The following is a 19,956-nucleotide window of genomic DNA, read 5'->3' as shown; positions in this document are numbered from 1 at the left end:
TTCCTCTGGCCATGCATTTAATAGTTTCTGCCATGTAGCCCACAAGATAAGTTGCTGTTCTACAGTACCGATTATTTATCGATGAAACTTGGGACACGTGTATCATACATGGACATAGGAAACACGGGACTAGGCATGCCATCAGTGGCGTAACTAAGCAAACGTGCGCCCCCCGCAGAATTTCTGTCGGCGCCCTTTTACTACATTTTACTGTACTTTCAACTAGGATAATCATCGATGAAAAAAATTATAGTTTATTTATTAAAATTGTTTACTAACCTTACAATGGTTACAATTAAATAATATTCTTATCCATAATCAATGTACACAAGAAAAATAATACCTAATATTGTCATAAAGTTTAATAAGATAACTTGAAAGGTAAATACAAGTTAAGTACCCAACAAGTTTAACAAACCACGCCGTTTCTTTTTTGAAACAAAATTTGTTATGATTTCGTTCAAATCTATGCTCGTAGCAACTTCGTGCTCTATACTCAAAATTGAAAGATCGCTTAAACGTTCTTGACCGATCGTTGCGCGAAAGTAATTTTTGATCAACTTCAGTTTAGAAAAAGATCGTTCAGCTGAAGCAGAAGAAATAGGTAACGTCAAATGTAAAAGGAAGGCTGTGCAAAGATTTGGCATGTTGCTAGTTAGTACGTGATAATTGGAAAACAATATTCTCGCGAAATCTGAAATATATTTCGAGTTTTTTGTCTTTATTTCTCCTGAAACTAAATTTTTGAAAGAAATGACTTCATTGGCCAACGCTTTTTTCAAATAATTTTCATATTTTTCACATAATCTTCCCGCATGTTCAGAAATGTCTTTGTCATCATACGTGAGTATTTTTTCTGGATTCAAAACCCCAAAATTGTTTTTAATTTCTACCATGCCCTCGAAACGGTTTTTGGTTTGCGAAATTTGTGCATCCAAAGATACGAAGGAAACGGTAATTTTGAATTTCTGAAGGTGTTCACCAAATGAATGATTGTCACGAAGCTCTTCATGGAATTTTTTTACTTTTCGCGAACGACGTTGCGAAAAAGAAGTATCAATTTGCCAGCTTTTGGCTATTTCTCCTGCTTCTTTCACGACTTCATTGAAATCAGCTCGTAAAGATAAAAAATTGTTTCTCACTATTTCTAGTAATTTACAAGCTTCTTCTAGCGCTATTTAAGATTTCTGTAAAGCATTTGAGGCTAAATTTTCACTGTGCATGACTTTGAATTGGAAAACAAGTAAAAGCGCAAACTCAAAAAAATTTATCATTTTAAAAATATTTTTCGCTTTTTCAATTGCACCTTTTTTCTTTGATACTAAAATTATTTTCGATAAAGCATTCATGACTGGCTGAAAATTGAGTTTTATGGAACTAAGTGATTCATCTCGCGAAGCCCACCGTGTCGGGCACGATTTTTTCAATGGTTTTTTTACCAAGCAGTTATCATCGTTCGCAATGTTTTCATTTAAAATTGCCCATCTTGGCAAGCTTTCACTGAAATAAACATATATACTATTTACTTTTATGTAAAAATTTTCGAGTTCTGGCACTTCTTTTACAGAATCTTGTAAAACAAGGTTCAAGTTATGAGCGCTGCAATGAACGAAATCGGCGTTAGGTGAGATTTCTTTGAGACAAGCTTATAATCCGTTATATGTGCCGCTCATAACTCGAGCCCCGTCGTACGCTTGTCCTCGATATTTTTCCAAATCAATGTTCAGCTTTTCCAGAAATTGTTTGATTTCTTCCAACAAGCCTTTGGATGCATGATTTCGCACTGGAATGAATCCTAAAAATGATTCTTTTATACAAAATCCTTTTTTTGAATCGATGACTACGTAACGTAAAATAACAGACATTTGATCAATTTTTGATATATCTTGAGTGCTATCTAAAACTATTGCGAAAAATGGACAGTTATTAATCTCATCAACTATTTGCTTAATCACACGAAAAGCTGTCAATTCAATCAACTCAATTTTAATGAATGGACTCATGAACTTTATTTTTGTTGAATCATTATCCAAATGGCTACGCAATATTGGATCATACCTCGTTAATAATGCAATGACATTCAAAAAATTGCCTGAAGAACTATCTATTGATTGAACTTGTTCACGATGACCTCTTAGTGGTAAATTACAACGTGCCAAAGTTATGATTACATCCAAAATTCTCTTCAAGATCTCGCGCCATCGATCTAGTTGATCATTCTTTGGAAACTCCAAGCATTTGTGATTTTTTCGTTTTGAATAAACCACACATGCATTTAAATGCATCGTACTATTTTATGTACTGCCATTTTTTTACTGAGTGCTTGCCAATCATTGATTAACGTATCACACCAGGCAGGTTGGCAGGATTTATCATTCCTGTCAGCAAAAAGCCAACAAAGCTTACAATAAACTGTAACTTTAATGTCCGAATAATATAACCAAAAACTTTCAATTTTTTCATTATTTTTTTGAGTTAGTTTTTTGAGTTCTGGGGAAAGGCCCTTTCGGTCGGTTTGGATTAAGCGTCAAAATTTGTCCTACCAACTCGTTAGAAATATTTTTGGGGTACAATCCGCGATTAGAATTAGTACATCTTTGTTCCGGAATATTTGAATTCTGTGAAAAAATTGAAAAAATGACACTTTAATTTGAGCAATTCCGAAATAAAAAATTAATATTTTTGTTTTTATTTCTCAAATGTGAAAAACATCATCAGCTGGTTTTTGTATTTTATTCTATATATTTAAATTATTCTAGAGACGCTTCCTACTTCTAAAATTTTCATAAATTTATTTCAGTGAATTTTCAATCTCTCAAAAACATTTGATTGACTGTTATGGATCAGAAATATTTACAACTTGCGTTATCGAAAATCTCATTGGTTTCTTTTTCGTCACTGTTAATATCAGCAATGCCTTCATTGTTGGTTTCAATTTCTTCATCATCAAGTGGATGTGAATTCTAAAATGAGTCAGAATTTTTTAGTTATTTTTGTTCAAAGCGATTATTTTGACTTATCTCACATTTCAGTAATTGGAAAAATTTGATAATTATTTGATAATAAGGATGTTATTTATTCAATGTTACACGATAACCTAGACAGCACACAACGTCCCTGGAACATCCCAGGAACTCATTACGGCCCATTGCGATGAAATGGGATTTCCTATCGGGTGCGGCGGGACGTGTGTGCTATCCAGGAATTTTCAACATTAATATTTCGAATAGTACTCATATTATTTGTTTGTGGTGTTGTATTATCTGCGACACTTTCTTCATTATGCAGACACGTGTCAGACACTCAGATATTTTTCCCCCAAAAAGAGTCAAGTGCAGCGCCCTCTCGCTTGACCTCCTATGAACGAATATAGGGGATTCCCTTCGTTTGGTCATTCCACTCGTAAAAGCGGTATATTGAGCATTCGTAATTTGGCGCCCATGACCTGCTGGCGCCCCCCCCCCGCATTGCGGGGCCTGCGGGGGTGTTAGTTACGCCACTGAATGCCATCCTAACTTCGCGAGCGGGGTTGATTTCACGGGAGGGGGGCGAATTCTATCAGTGGGGAGAGCAGCCATCTTACGATGTGCCACTTGATTTTGCGCACGAGGGTTTTTTTCCGACAAACCCTGCAAGAAAATATAAACATGTGGGCACTGCCATGTTTGTTCTATGTCCATGATATCGCATAAGAACTTGTAAATATTATTTTCGTCGGGCCTGCCCCCCTGGTCAGGCCTCACTTATTTATGAGATTTTATATATTTCGGACTTGAATTACGTCTAATTATTATAAGTAGATTGTGTGATATTGTTTTATCTGCCAAAATATCAAATTTTTATGCTGTAATGATTGTCATTAAAGTTGAAAACCTTATATTTCTGTCAGCGAAACTTTATTCTTTCGTGGTAAAAACTGCTTTCTTTATCATTTTTCTTTTGCAACGTAAATTTTAAATATTTTAGTAAGTAACACTATCTCTCTCATAAAATAGATTTATTTTATGCAAAGTAGAACAGATATTGTTAAAGAATAGCCATGATGTAAGGCGCTGCCCCCCCCCCCCTTACCCTACATTATAAGGAGTGAGTTTTGACGAGCATAGCACTGCGCGTGCCTAATAATGTCTTCAGACATAAAGCCGCTCATCAGTCCTAAAGTCGTCGCTGTTCCCGCGCTGTTAGATAATGAGTGAAAAGCAATTCGCTGGACATCAAACGCACTGATTCGTTTCGCACTGCGTTTCACGTTTCACTTATGATATAGTGAGACACCGGACAACCACGAATAATAGGGTGCCAACAAATTAGTGATTTTAATCAGTCATAGATGAGAAAATTCTTGATAAGCAAGGATTTTTCTCATTTCATTACTTAGGTATAATCTATCTTTCTATTCCACAGGACCCTTACTTAACCCTCCGTGGAGAAAAAAGAAAGTTCAGTTAAGCCATCTGGATGTTCAGGCAGACTATATAGAAGGGCTAAATATAGGAGAGCTCTTTAAGATTGCAAAAGCGGTTATCTCTAGAAGGTTAAAATATGAGTTTAAAATCGATATCTCAGAATGTCGACTTCATCATCTCGCGCGATCGACTCGAACGTCATATAGAGTCAAACTGATAATCACATAGGGCGGAATTGTTCATTATTTACTCGAAGCAAGCCACAAAAAACCAAACATACACATCTCTAGCTCACACACCCCAAACCCACAAACCTCAAGCCCACATTTTTAAACTTACATAGCCTGAGCTTTTAATTCTCAAACCTGCAACTTTACGCCCAAAATCCCCAAGTTCACAAACAATAAATCCACAAACCCTTTATCAACAAACTCTAAGCCCACAAACCCAAAGCTCACACACCTCAAGCCCATAAACTTAAAGCCAGAAATTTTAAGCTGAAAAACATAAAACATCAAGCATACAAATCCTTAACCCACAAACCCAAAGTCCGCAAACTCTAAGCTCACACACCCCAAGCCCACAAATTTCAAGACCGAAATTTTAAACCTATAAACTTTAATCCTAAAGAATCTTCAAGAGGTCTTTAAAATCGCAAACCTGCCATTTTAAGCTCAAAAAGATTGGTTTAAAACTGAAGGCTTGAGGTTTGTGGGTTTTGGAATTGAGTCATGTTGGTTTGAATTTGTGGACTTGAGATTATGGACAGACTTATTGCATGCTTTAGCTTAGTTTGTATCAATTGAAATTTTTAAGAACAGGTATAAAGAGTAGTATAGTGGCCAGAGGACAGGCAGGTGAATCCTTAGAGTGGACTCACAGTTTTATCAATTACATTAATTTTTCAAAAATTTAAAAACATTTAAGCGAGCTGAAAAATGATTATGCAACAAAACAAAGAAAATAGGCATATTGTGATTTTTTTCTAGGTTACGAATTCCCACTCGGCCGCGAACATGTAAACAGTCGCGTTTTTTAACCATTCTACATGTAGAAAAAATAAATGTAATATTTACTGATGATGAAATGTAGAGGGTTTCTTGCAAACGTATAACAGTATCAAGTGCTCTTAATAAGGGGGTGAAAATGTCAAAATCACTTCATTTCACTTCAATCACTAACATTTCGTAAATGGCACAACCAAATTAAGGTTAATTTAACGGTTATCCTTCAGTAAAATAAACTTCTAATCCCTAGTATCTGATCGGTTTCTTTACCTCGCCCCTAAAGTCGCAACAAGGCAACCTATCCGCGCGGAGCACCTGGTGAATTCACGGCGCAGCCGGCAATGGATGGATTGCATCACCTAAAAAACATTCCTTTTTCAAATTTATGTGACAATTTTCACGCTGCTACATATTCTCACTTAGTAATGAAGGGGGTTTAAAAAATAACACAATTTTGAATGGAACAACTTATTCACACATCGCATACGCTTGAGAGTTAATTGGAGCAAGACGTTTTTGTGTTGCGAAACTGTTTCAGCTGAGTTGTAAGGATATTAGGTCACTGCGAGAGCTTTTATTGTGTTCCGCGATGGCATGGGGCATGGGCGCGTATTCGTAAGTCGTTCTCGAGGTCGCCACTCAGTGGCGGACTGTCATGTGGGCGCAGCCGTGGTTTCCCTGCTGCGCCCCCTCGGTTGGCGCCCCCTAAGCCATGACAAGGCGCCCCAAAAAGATTATATTGTTTAAGCAAATTAATGTATGTTAGATTGCAATGAAAAGAGTGAAAAGAATATCTAATAATATCCATGATTTACACTTATGCTCTTATAAGTAATACCAGTAAAGTGTCCTCCAATTTCTTTTTACCAATATTATTCTTATTAATTTCCCTAATGCATGTTCTAGTTTCTATTTAAGAAAATATTTCTTAAATGAATAATAAATTGTTCATATTAAAACAGTAGAAGGGAAAGGAATATTCTTGTCATCAACTTCATTACGGATTTTTAAATTCATTTGTTTTCGATGAAGTCCATAATATATTTATTTATTAAAAATGTATAGGACACTTAAATGCAATTTGTATGGTCGCTTGCTGATATATTGATTTTTTACATATGTTAACTTTCAATAACGCCTATACGTACCTTGAGGGAGTTTCCAGATCAAGTTATTTATGTATAAAGTATGACTATTTTCGCTTACAAATATGAAAGGGAACTACTCATTTAATTTATCACAAAATCTCGACTAATTATCGGCTGTCTTTAATTATTCTAGTAATTGTTGAGTTTGAATTCCATTCTTATATTAAAATGACTACTTATTAGTCAAAATTTTCTCAAAAAACAAGTTATTAGCTTACATTTCAAGAATTCGGATCAAAGGATATATTTCATTATTTTGGAAATTGTAAAATATTAATATATTTTGTTATAATTTACTATAATAATTGTCATTTTGTTATAATTTCAGCATTTTTCGTAATTTTTTAATGTTCTTCTTATGAATTACTTATTTAAATTAAGGCTTAAATCTTCTCGGCAAAAATACTCGAAAACTTGCAGTCTATATGGTGTGATAAGTTTTTTTATTCCTGAGAAATAATAAGAAACATAAAAAGAAATTAACAATTGGTTGATATTAATAACTCTTAATTAATAACTCTTGGACTATTTTGTTATTAAACAAATTACATTTTTTATTTTCAATGTTTTCTTAAGGTTAAAACGAAGCTTAAAATAAAGACTACGCGTTTCATAAAAAATAATTCATAACGAATTCGGAGCTCTTTTTTTTAGGAGTCGCCCCATTATTGGATCCCCGGCCGCGCCCCTGAGTACCGAGTCCGGCACTGTCGTCACCTCTCAGTAACACAGGGGTCTCCACAATCCACACGTGCAGCGTGCCCCAGGATCGCTCGGCTTTTTTCGTGATCTACCAATTTCTTTCGACGGGAAACTGAGAGGAAATTTATGTATCCTTTGAAAAAAAATCGCAGTTGGAAGGGCTCGAAAAAAACCTTTTTCTGGTATAACGTGACAGAGCTTGAAATACAAAGTATTTTATTTAAAGTATTTGAACTAAGCCATTGCCGATAATTGTTTGCAAATGAATGTTTTTCACCTTAATAATACTAAATAATAATAAAAAATTTGGTCCAAAATAAATTAAAGGCGTTCACAATTTAAGAGTTTCAGAATACAATTTCGAAAATAAAACAAATTAAAATCTTTAAAAAATCGATTATAAAAAATTCAAAGAAATTGAAATTTCCATAGCGCTTTTTAATAAAAATAATTTTATATTTGATACGACTTTAAACTACATTGAATTTTTCAAAGTTAAAACAGCTTAAATTTTTATTACATTAAAAAAAAATTAAAGTTAACGCCACAAATTTGTCTAAGATAAAAAATTAAATTTTTGTCATTTTTACCTCTCAAGATGTAAGTTTTTAAAATGATCCCTTTAAAATTGAATTTTTTATCTGTTAAATATAAGAATATAATCAATTATTTAGGTCAATTCAACCATTTTTTAAACTTTTAATATTGATCATTCATTATTTTATTTCATAATTCTCAATTTGTACGTAAAGTTTCGAATAGAAATACGGGTCCATTTCACGCTTCCCAGCGGTAAAAAATAAGATACAAAAGATTTTGACAGTTCTGGGTCAAAACTGAGTAGATCCGACCTAATAGCCTGGGATCTCTAGCAGATAGTGATAGGTTACTGGTAACCATCAATGATAGATAATTGTAAGGTTTACTGAACTGTCCTGTTTTCCACATGCATACTTGAAAGATCAGTAGATTTAACTTGGTTCTCCGTAAAACAAAAGGTTCTTTTTCTGCATTTAAGAGATACACATTATTCATTTAAACAGTTTTTTTTAAAGACCCAAAACAAATTTGAAGTGACTTCATATTTCTTACTGGGACCAATTTTTACACAGTTACTTTTTAGAATAGAAGGAAAACAATAGGACCGTGGGGTCTTTGATTCTCATTTTAAAGAACGCAGAGAAACAACTAGATCACAGTAAAAACAATGTCTGAAATAACGCTAATTTCAGGTTGCCACATATACTTGTACATGCAACAAAAATTAGTCTTCGTAATGGGAATAGTGCCACTTCACAAGATATTGTTTTCTTCGGACTTGGGTACGAAATGTCACCTACTGTCAATTATTGTTACAGTTTTGCGGCAAAAACAATAAGCGATTTTCGTACCCCAACAATGAGCGTGATGGAGTACTATCTTGAAATCACCTGCAACAAAATTGATCTCAGAGTTTTTACTGTGATAATAAAAAGAATTTGTTCTCTCAAAAACTCTATATTCATCTCCAGTCTCAACTGCATTTTAAATTGAGGATAATAATTTAACACAGCAATCAATTATAATTAAGTTCATGGAAAATTTCAAACTGAAACCCCTAAAATTGGGCAGTTTAAAATTTTTAGCACTTTTTGAACATAGCCACATAGCGCTCTTCCCGAAAAAAAACCAAGTGTACCCCATGCTTAGACCTATGATTTTCCCGAAAAAACCTGTGAAAGACCTGGGATTTTCGAGAAGTGTGCTATGTGGGTTATATATCCCAACATTTTGAAAATTGGAAGAATTATAATTTGATTCTTCTATATCTTATTTCTAGCAGGATTCCTTCCATAATCGTGGATACTTTATTTAGTAGTATGGGTTTTACTAAATATTATTAATTTTGCTTGATTCAATTAAAAGTTAAATAGGGAGAATCTTTTTTGAGGTAAAATTGCTGTCTGAAAAAACACAAACGTGTGAAAAGAATCAGGCGAAAAAAGTGAAAAAGCGTGGGAAGCGAGGCGATCGCGCGGAATTAATGGAATTTAGCGATCGATATATGCAGAGTAGAGGGGCCACGTGCCTTTTGTAGATCAGTGCTCACAACGCGGGCCAACATCGTAAACCCTTTCGTACACAGGTAGGTTGTTGGTATCGTTCTAGCGGATTACAAAGTGCAATCTTTGCTAATGGGCGAGCATGAGTGGCTGGCATAATGAAAGCGTTGAATCCCATCACGGCGGTGTGGTGCAGTAGGAAAGGCGCTTACAAAGGAGGCTTAGAAAGCGCTGGAACAAAAACTACCACGGTGATTGATCAGCGCTGTAGATGTAGTCTGTTGATACCGACACTGAGCGAGAACTAATCCGTATATAATGTGTCCAAAATCACATCGTACATAGTTTAGAGATATCTCGTGGATCAGATTATTTTTTTTATTCTTTCTTTAACAGAGTTTATCACTAGGTTCTCTATTTGAGATAAGGTTCTTGGATCAAGGTAAATATCCATATTTCTGATAACACATACGCAGAAAAAAGAACCTTATATTTTACTGAAAACCAAGTTAAATCTACCGATCTTCCTAGTACGTATTTGGACAACATGACAGTTCAGTAAACGTTACAATTATAGGCAAATAAGAATGACTATCAATGATGGTTACTAGTACCGATTCTCAAGTGGTGCTGACCTACGGATCAGTAGATTTTACCGATCCAGTCGCTATTCTGTACTGTCCCTGGATGCTGTAATTACAAATTATCATGTTACTTTAACGAATAATATAGAGATCTGAGTTATGTTATTGGTGTAGACTACAGTTAAGACATTACTATAAATTGTGAAAAAGTATTGCTAAAAAATAATTAATAAATAAGCGCACGGTTATTTCTGATATATATTATCGGATATACTTATAATTAATCGTTATTTGTAAGTTATAGTGCTTATAATATAATTAAAATTTCGCACGCACTGGGGGGGATGCGAACGCATAAACCTAAGCACGCAAGTCAACAGTTTTAACCACTATACTAGTATACGAGTTGCGATCTGTAAAATAATTTTGAAATACATTTGTAACTGAGGGTGGTCACCTCGGGAACGACTTCTGAATACGCAACCATGCCATCGCGACACACAACAAAAGTTCTATCATTCACATCATATCTATATGTCAGCTGAAACAGTAACGGAACCAAAGCACGTCTTGCTCCAATAAACTCTCAAGTGTACGCGATCTGTGAATAAGTTGTGCCATCCAAAATTGTATTATTTTATAAAACTCCTTCCTTGCAAAGTGGGAATATGGAGTAATGTGACGACTGACACAGAAATGTCAAAAAGGAATGTTTTTTGGGTGATGCAATCCATTCATTGCAGATTGTGTCGTGAATTCACCCTGTGCTCCGCACGGATAACTTGTGTTCAGAATTTAGGGGCGAGTTAAGTAAACCATTCGGATCGGTAGCATGTACCGATCTTCCGGTAATGTCCACTGCACTACTACTGTAATTTCGGTTCAGTGGATTTTACATGTAGTTTAGTATGTGAGACGAGGGAATAGAGGTTTATTTTACTTAAGGATAACCGTTGAATTAACCTTAATTTCACTGTGACATTTACAAAATTTTGATTAATTAAAAGAAATGAGAACGCATATTATTTTGACAGTTTTAATATTAAAAAAATGAGACAATCATGTCACCAAATAATTTGGGGAGACGTATATTTGAAATGCTGTACAGATCATGCTATCTCTTTTATTAAGAACGCATAAAAAGCAGTTATTGTACTGATTTAAACAATGTACAGTTATATAATTACACAGGCCGACAAAATTTGACAAAAGTCAAAAGCCAGAAAGCAGACCAAACATTTCCGAAGGATTTTGATGCGCTGAATCCGAATCCGAACTCAAATTTTTTCCTGATCGTCATGTTTTCAAGATATCCTAACCTAAATGTGCAAAAAACGCGTTTTTTAGCTGTTTTTGAGGTTAGGTAACTGTACAAGAAAAATTTCTACCACAAAGCTAATATGGAAGTTGAAAGCACTAATCTTTCCCCTTCAAGCGTACTTGGATTAATTAGGATATCTTTATTTTTCACCAAAATATTGTAATTTGAAATTTTTTATTTTAGCGTTTTAACCCATTAACGCTGACGTGTTCAGATTTATACAACGTATTCTCTATTGCTGACGGTACGATATATTTTCTTCAAAATATTATCTCCGGGGTTTTTGAGGGTTACCTTTCTATTGCCGGTGTCAGTTTTTTGTTATAACCCCTAGAAGATCCAATATGGCGGCCACAATTCAGGGCTTTAAAAAAGAACAAAGGACCCCACACAAAATACCAACAAAAAAGCGTGAAGTCGTTTGGAACCAAACTTTGCACATTGATAAAACAATAAAAAATATGGAACCCGTGTCTTTTCATTTCTACGAAAGCCGTTTCCTAGGGGTATAAACCACCCTTAACATGCAACAAGCATTCTAACCCACCTGACTCTGTGAACAATAAGTTTAGTCGCATATTTTTCTTGGAATAATGAAGTTCCATGCCACAAGTGGGTTAAACCACCTACATGCTAATCCACCTAATCCCAGAAATCCCCCCTACCAAATCATTAACAGGCAAACCCACCTAACCCTGGGAGCAGCGAATTTAGTCGTTTACATTTCGTGAAATAATTGAATTCCACACTACAAGTGGGCCAACCTTGAAATAAAAATTTTCAATTTAGCGTATTAACCCATTAACGCCGAGATGGTATGCCATTGTCGCTTGAGAATGTAATCTGAGGGGTTTTCGGGGGTTCCTTTTCGATTGGCTCAGTTTTTTGTTATAACTCCTTGAAGAGCGAATATGGAAAACAGTTAGGGTTTTAAAAAAAATTCTATTATGATTCATTTAAGAACGTAAATTTACTTAGGATTTTCTAGCTTATTAAGGCAAGACTCAATATTTTCCAGCCACTTAAGGCTGGACTTGGGGTTGTCAAGCTGAAAAACAAAGTACTTATTATTTTCCAGCCAATTAAGGCAAGACTTTAGATTGTCTAGCCAATTATGGCAAGCCTTTGGATTTCCCAGCCAATAAAGGCAAGACATTTTATCGTCCAGAGAGTCAAGACAAGACTTTGAATCGTCCAGCTAGGCAAGGCAAGACTTACGATTGCCCAGCCAGTTAATGCAAGACTTGGAATTGTCCAGCTACGCAAGAAAGTACTTAATATTTTCCAGCTAATTAAGACAAGACTTTAGATTGCCCAGCCAATCAAGGAAAGACTTACGATTGCCCATTCAGTTAAGGCAAGACTTGGGATTGTCCAGCTACGCAAGGAAGTACTTAATATTTTCCAGCCAATTAAGCCAAGACTTTAGATTGCCCAGCCAATCAAGGAAAGACTTTCGATTTCCCAGTCAATCAAGGAAAGATGTTGAATTGCCCAGCCAATAAAGGCAAGACTTCGTATCGCCCAGCCAGTCAAGGCAAGACTTTGAATTGCCCAGTTCGTCAAGGCAAGACTTACGATTGCGCATTCAGTTAAGGCAAGACTTGGGATTGTCCAGCTACGCAAGGCAGTACTTAATATTTTCCAGCTAATTAAGTCAAGACTTAAAATTACCCAGCCAATCAAGGAAAGACTTTAGATTGCCCAGCTAGTGGTAGACATTTTTCTTGTTCGGTTACATAACCTCAAAAACAGCTAAAAAACTCGTTTTTTGCACTTTAGGTTAGGATATTTTGAAAACCTGACGTATAGGAGCAATTTTGAGCTCGGATTCGGATTCAGCGCATCAAAATCCTTTGGAAATGATAGGTCTGGTCTCTGGCTTTAAAATTTGTCGGCCTGTGTTATCTTCTGACTATCAATAATGATATGAGTGCATTATTCTTATGCTCACATTAGGCTTATGTACATATCTGTGTAGTTTTGGATCGAATTATAGAATAAAAGAAAAGAAATGAGCAAAAAGAAAAAATTTCCTTTTTTTCTTACCACTCTTAAAATACCTATGAACGCTAAAAACTCAGTGCGTCCAAAAAGTCTATGCAGTAGTACATTCATTTAACAAAAGAATGTACGTGTATATAATACGTTTCCAACGGCAAATCTAATAATGTCATTACATTCGCAATCACTTCAGTGCTACTCAAGATAATTGCAAAACGCTTGAAAAGCTTTTAATTTATGAAAAGCTTGCGAAAAGTATTACAAAGCTTTTAACCACAACATTTGGAACAATACTCAGCACATGCGCAACAGTTACATACCAACAGTTGATCATAAGACCAAAACATGAATGCATCAACTCGCCATAAAGATAGGCTGGGCAAGACAGTACGCGTCCCACATTCAGTGTGTGGTTGACTACATTAAATCTGGCAGGAATTTTACCGCCAAGGTTCGAAAGTTCGCGCGCGAACGCCGGACCCGTTATCACACACTTAACAAGTCAGAGCTGCTGATCATCAGGCAGCATATTGTTAAGAGAATACGTATACTATTTGCCGCTAAGAGAAGTCTAGAGCGGAAGGAGAGGTGGGTCAGAGAAAATCAACAGTTTCTCTCTGACCCATCCTGACTCTTCAAATACCCTCCAGTTACTGTCGAACACCCGCCCAAACCAGAGGAGGTCGAAGTATTTTGGAGAGAAGTCTACGAAGTGCAGCATAGACTGGACGAAGATTCAAAAAATATAAATAGCATCCAGGAGCTATGTGCGGCAAACCTGCAGATCGAAAGTACAAGGTCACTCATGTATTTTACATGGACGACCTTAAGATCTATGCTAATAACAAAGAGCAATTACATCTAGCTCTAAGGATTGTCGAACGATATACTAGGGAAATAGGAATGGAATTTGGGTTAGCCAAATGCGCCAAGGTTTACTTGAAGCGAGGAAAACTTAATGGCATCCCTGAAGATCTTGAGCTCGTTAATAGAAGCGCCATACGACAGCTTTGCGCTGGAGAGACTTATACATACCTGGACGTGCCACAGAGCCGCATTCAGGATGTGACATCTATAAAGGATATTTTCCGAAGCAGATAAAACGCCTCACCCGGCAGATTTGGTCTTCCGGACTGTCGTGTGAGCTAAATTTTGCTTTCCTTAAATCACTCGGATTGAAGTCTAGTACGGAGGGTTCCATTTTGGCATGTCAAGACGGTATCATTCCCACCTTAACATACCGTAGACACATTTTGAGCCACGACATTCCCGATGATAGCTGCAGGGCATGCCATGCACACCCCGAGCATTTAGCTCACATACTATCTAGTTGTCCAACGCATGCGGGAACGAACAGCAGCCAAAGGCACAATGCGGCACTAAGAGTGCTTTATTACCATCTCTGTCACTCTTACGGCATTATTCCTAACATCGCTCCTCTAAATGCTTCTAGGGAAATTCAGTCAATTGTCGAGAATCAGAAGTGCCGCATATACTGGAACTTTATATTCCCGACAATTGCTTCTGTAGCACATCCGAGCCTTGACATGGTTCTTCTTGACTTCGAGAAGCGAACCATGTTCGTTATCGAATTTTTGGCACCAGCCGATAAAAACATCATAGCCAAGGAGAATGAACAGAACGAGAGGTATAGAGACCTAATAAGGGAGTTGCAACGATTGTACCCGGAATATTCAATGGCTGGCTAACGAACTTGGCCTTCAGTTTAGGACACTTAAAGAGTGTACCAGAGGCCAATCTAATAGAATAATTTTTTTAAAGTCATCGTGCTCACATATAGACAGGCATACATGCATACATACATACATACATTTATACATATACAGACATACATACATACATATAGACCGACAGCCAGACAGACACATTCGTAGAAACCTAGTTTTCGGATTCAAGGGGTCTCAGAACGTGGACATTTAACCAAAACTGGGTGGGGGGGGGGGGGGGGGGGGGGGGGGTATCAAATTTTACACACATCTAATACCTTCTCTGATGAGAATGTAAAAATGATTTATTTTTCATGAATAATATTTTAATAGTTCAGTTTTTGGTTTTAGTCGTACAAAAATAGAATTAAAAGCAAAAATAGTTGAAATTTCTGAAACCCCACACACGAGTTTAACAGGAGTTTGCATCAATTTGATTATTGGACGTTAAATAGAATTTTTAATTAGGATTTTGGTCTAATTTAAATTTCGTAAATTTTGATTTAGCTGACTTGGACTGCAGGTCATTTCTATTATATTATGTTTTTTAATCATATAAGAGTTAAACATGGTCCTAAGGTATTTAGAAAGGTGCAATTATGGCGTGAAATCAACAATAAATTGAGAGGTAGTATTCCTCAAAAAAGATTTTTTATTGAATGTAGAAAAAACGATGCTTTACCTACAAAAATTTTTTTCTTGGATAACAAATTTCGAGATTTTTCTTTTCACAGTAATTTCTGCAATAGAAAATTTAAACACACTTTAAACAATTTTAAATTTTTACTACTAAATTTATTTATCAAAGATGTTTCAAATCGTGTTAATTTTTTAAAGTCAAGAATTTCAAGAATAAGAAGTGAATTAGAAGTTTGTTTGCCACAAGATGAAATTATTAATCTTTTAAAGAATGAGATTCTCCTCAATCAAAGATTTTAAAGCAGCGAACGTTATCAAATTTAATTCATCAGCAAACTAGTGTTCAAGAACAAAATTTAAGTTTACATAGGATTTTTGAAGAAGGAGGTAAAGATCCTTGGTTTGTTAATTTGACAGATATTCAAATTCCTGATTCAATCACAGATATTCTCAGATTAGGTCAAGGTTTAAGTAATCGTTTGATAAAAACTAAGGCAAAACAAATGATGGAAATAGTAAAAGATGTTGAATCAAACATACACAAAATTCCTATTTTGGATCAGCAGGATTTCCGAAACAAGGTTTTACACTTGTGAAAGAGCTTTGTTGAGAAAAAAAGTTTCCATATCAGTTATATTGATCGTAGAATTTCTGAAGGTTTCATGATGACGAAAGAGTTTCTTAGAAAGAACACTGATATGGTTTGCATGAATGCTGATAAAGGCAGTATTACTGTTTGGATGAAAAAATCGAATTATATCAGGGATATGGAGAATTTTCTTTCTGATCATGATAATTTTGAATTATTACATGAAAATCCGTTTAAAAAATAAAAAGAGACACTTTTAAGATGCTTGACAGTTGGAGAAAGAAAAGACTTCTAGGAAAGGATATAAGATGGACTGATATTAACACTGAAGACACAGTTCTTGCAAGATGTTATGGGTTGAGAAAGATTCACAAAGATGGCTATCCCTTAAGAATAGTTATTTCAACTATTAATACTCTTACCAAATTTTTAGAACAAAGTTTTAATTTGATTTTCAAGGACTCTATCACAACTTCTAAATATAATGTCAAAAATAGCTGGGAATTTCAAAAAAAGTATCATTCAAAAAAAGGTTCCGGATGACCATGTAATGATTTCCTTGGATGTTATTGCAATGTTTCCGAGTATACCCCTTGAATTAGTTAAAAAGGCTATTTTGAATAGATGGACTAATATAAAAATCCGTACTCGTTCATTTCAAAAAGATTTTATTGAAAGGATACTTTTTATTACGGAGTCAACTTATTTTAAATTTAATGGATCTTTCGATAGACAGAAGTCTGGTACTCCCATAGGTTCAGTCATTTCTCCGATTTTGGCAGAACTAGTGATGGAAGATTTGGAGGTTTTTGTTTTTGGGAAATTAGATTTTGTTTTGCCTTTTTATTTTCGGTTTGTCGACGATACCTTATTATGTATTCCTCTGGAAAAGTTACAGATCGTCATTGATACGTTTAACAGTTTTCATCCAAAACTACAATTTACTCATGAAATAGAACAGGATTATAAAATCAGTTTTTTGTATATAGAAGTAATTAAGGGTTGGAATGGTAATATTATTACCAATTGGTACAGAAAATGTACATATTCAGGTAGAATTTTAAATTTACTTTCTGCTCATCTCTTTCAAAACAAAATTGCAGTAATTAAAAACTTAGTTGACAGAGCTCTAGGTTTGTCCCATTATTCATCTCACACAAGAAATTTGAATATTGTTAGGAATATCCTTTTTCTGAATCATTATCCAAAAAAGTTAATTGAGAAACATATTGCAAATAGAGTTCAACAAATCAAAAACAAAGAGATTAATACTTTGCTTGTAGATAATCAGAAAGAGTTAAAGGAATATAGTTCGGTTAATACTTTTGTTTTTCTATTTTTTGGTCAAATTTCTAAGACCATTGAACTTATGTTAAAAAAATTTGAAATTCATACTATTTTCCGGATTCCATTTAAAATGGATTCGGTGATAAATTTTTGCAAAGATCCTTTAGATAATTTTGAAAAGGGTGGTGTTGTCTATAAGATCTCTTGCAGGATCTGTAAGATGAATTACGTGGGGCAAACTGGCAGACTTCTTAATACTAGGATAGAGGAACACAAAAGTTATGTTCATTTAGGACGCTGTTATAAAAGTCTTCTTGCCAGACATACAAAGGCAGTTGTTGATGTTGATCAATTGTGATAGGTATTTATATTGTATTTATAACAGATTGGCCTACTGACCCTCATTCGATTCTCAGGTATCAAAGAGAGAGCACCTGTTCGTGGGTGCTGTCAATTTCTACCACTTAAATTTTTCTTGCCGAAACCTTGGTAATGCAAATTTATTTATTTATGTTTTTTTTATTTTATTGTAATTTGATGATAATAAAAATAAGGAAGATGAAAGAAAGAAAAAAAGAAGGAAGGGGATGTGGTTGGCTGCCTTCTAATTTTTCTTTCCTCTTTTTTATATTTGTCCGAAGATTTTATTTTTTTGTTTTTCTCAGATTACAATAGGATTTTTGGATTTCGTTTATTCGTTGTGGTCCAAATTTGGTCGTTGAATTCTTGTTTTGTTTAACAGGATTTTGCATCAATTTGATTATTGGACGTTAAATGGGATTTTTAATTTGGATTTTGGTCTAATTTATATTTTGTAAATTTTAACAAATTTGTAGATCTTCTTCAAATGCTCAATTTTCGTGAACTCATCTTTGACCGTATTTTGCGTAGTTTGGCCGAAAAATGTAATTTTTGATTTTTTCATTATTTTTTATGCTGTCAAAATTTGAATGTTCGATTTTTCAAGAAAATTCATATAGTTGTTATGATAATCTTGTAGAGCATTCAAAAAGCAACATTTTTCTTTTCCTAACTGTTTTTGATATCGTGCGTTATTTGGCTTAAAATTTTAATTTGCGAGTGTTTTTTGGAATTTTGTAAAGGCTTTAACTCTTTTAATTTTGGATTTTATGAAAAAATTCATTTGAATAAATTGTTTCATTTTGTGTACACTATTAACAACCCTAACGAGAATTTGGAGTTTTGAAAAAAATGGTTTCAAAAATATTCAAAATGTGCCCACGTTTTGAATTTTCTTCCTAAATGGCTGGCTAACGATCTTGGCCTTTAGTTTAGGACACTAAAAGAGTATACCAGAGGCCAAACTATGATTTTTTCAAAAGTTATCGTGCTGACAGTCAGACAGGCATAAATACATAAAGACAGACATACAGGCAGACACACTGATAAAAATCTGTTTTTTGGATTCAAGGGGTCTGAAAACGTGGATATTTTACAAAAAAAGGGGGGGGGGGGTCAAATTTTACACAACTCTAATACTTTCTCTTATGAGAATGTAAAAATGGCCAACAAAACCTTGTAATCAGTTTTGTAATTACATGCTCTGTAAAAAAAGATTTTAGTAAAATTACAAAGTTTTTGAAAATTACATATTGTGTCATTGTAGATATCAAACCCTGCTCTGTGTAATTTAAAGAAAGTATGTGAAATTACATCCTCTAATGATGTAAATGAAACACCCTCGAATAGCAGTGTAATATTACACACTCGACAAAAGCAAAGTTACACAATCCAGCGTACGAACTTTACATTCAGAAGGGAAAATTCAGTCGCAGTATGTAGAAATAAATGCGTCGGTTAAATCACTTTCCTGCGATTGAAAATTACATCGAGATTTTTAATTTGACCAAACATCTTTGATATTAGTCTGACGGAAACTGTAACATTTTTTATTTATAATTAATTGAAAATTTAGAATAACACAGGCACACAAAAAAAAGTCAAAGTCCACGGAGGCGACCTTTGGAGTTCTATGGTTTTTGGGTCGTTGATTCCGAATCGTTTGTCGGTTTTTTCAGATCAGATCGCTTTTAAGGTCATTTGAAGGTCAAACCAACAAAATAACCTCATCAATTTTTATAAAATTTATATATAAGGTTTAAGAGTCGTAGAATCTAAATCCTAGGTTACTTTGACCATATCCAGTATTTTCAAGATCATTGAAATATGAAAATAACAACCCATATATCGAGTTTGATAGACTTTCATCATTCACGTACAAGCTCATAATAAGATTAAAAAAATTATCAATACCTCATAAACAATTACGATGGACATATTTTTTTGTATCAACTTGTGTTCATGTTTTCCGTTCATACCGTATTCTCTTACTATCAAATGATCGACGTAACGGTTTTTTTCGCTTTCTACCTGTAGTTTTACACTCTCTTTTCAGTGACCAGCAGTAATCAGCCATCATAGCGACATCCCATCTGCCTTGGTAGCACTATTCCATTTCTTTTATGTCTTGATGGAAGCG

The 19,956-nt window shown here is 34.7% G+C and overlaps 1 protein-coding gene across 1 annotated transcript; it reads right to left on the bottom strand.

Annotated features, from left to right (window-relative positions):
* Nucleotides 1-1,646: 1,646 nt before the first annotated feature.
* On the bottom strand, nt 1,647-2,285 carry LOC117173665 (zinc finger MYM-type protein 1-like). The gene has a single exon (XM_033362305.1). It carries the CDS (start codon nt 2,283-2,285, stop codon nt 1,647-1,649), a length of 639 nt encoding a protein of 212 aa, XP_033218196.1.
* Between the last annotated feature and the right edge of the window lie 17,671 nt (nt 2,286-19,956).

This window comes from Belonocnema kinseyi, chromosome 5 (assembly GCF_010883055.1).
Source record: "Belonocnema kinseyi isolate 2016_QV_RU_SX_M_011 chromosome 5, B_treatae_v1, whole genome shotgun sequence".
In the NCBI taxonomy this organism is placed as follows: domain Eukaryota; kingdom Metazoa; phylum Arthropoda; class Insecta; order Hymenoptera; family Cynipidae; genus Belonocnema; species Belonocnema kinseyi.
The sequence above is the reverse complement of the archived record's forward strand: the minus strand, read 5'-3'. Positions and strand labels throughout refer to the sequence as shown.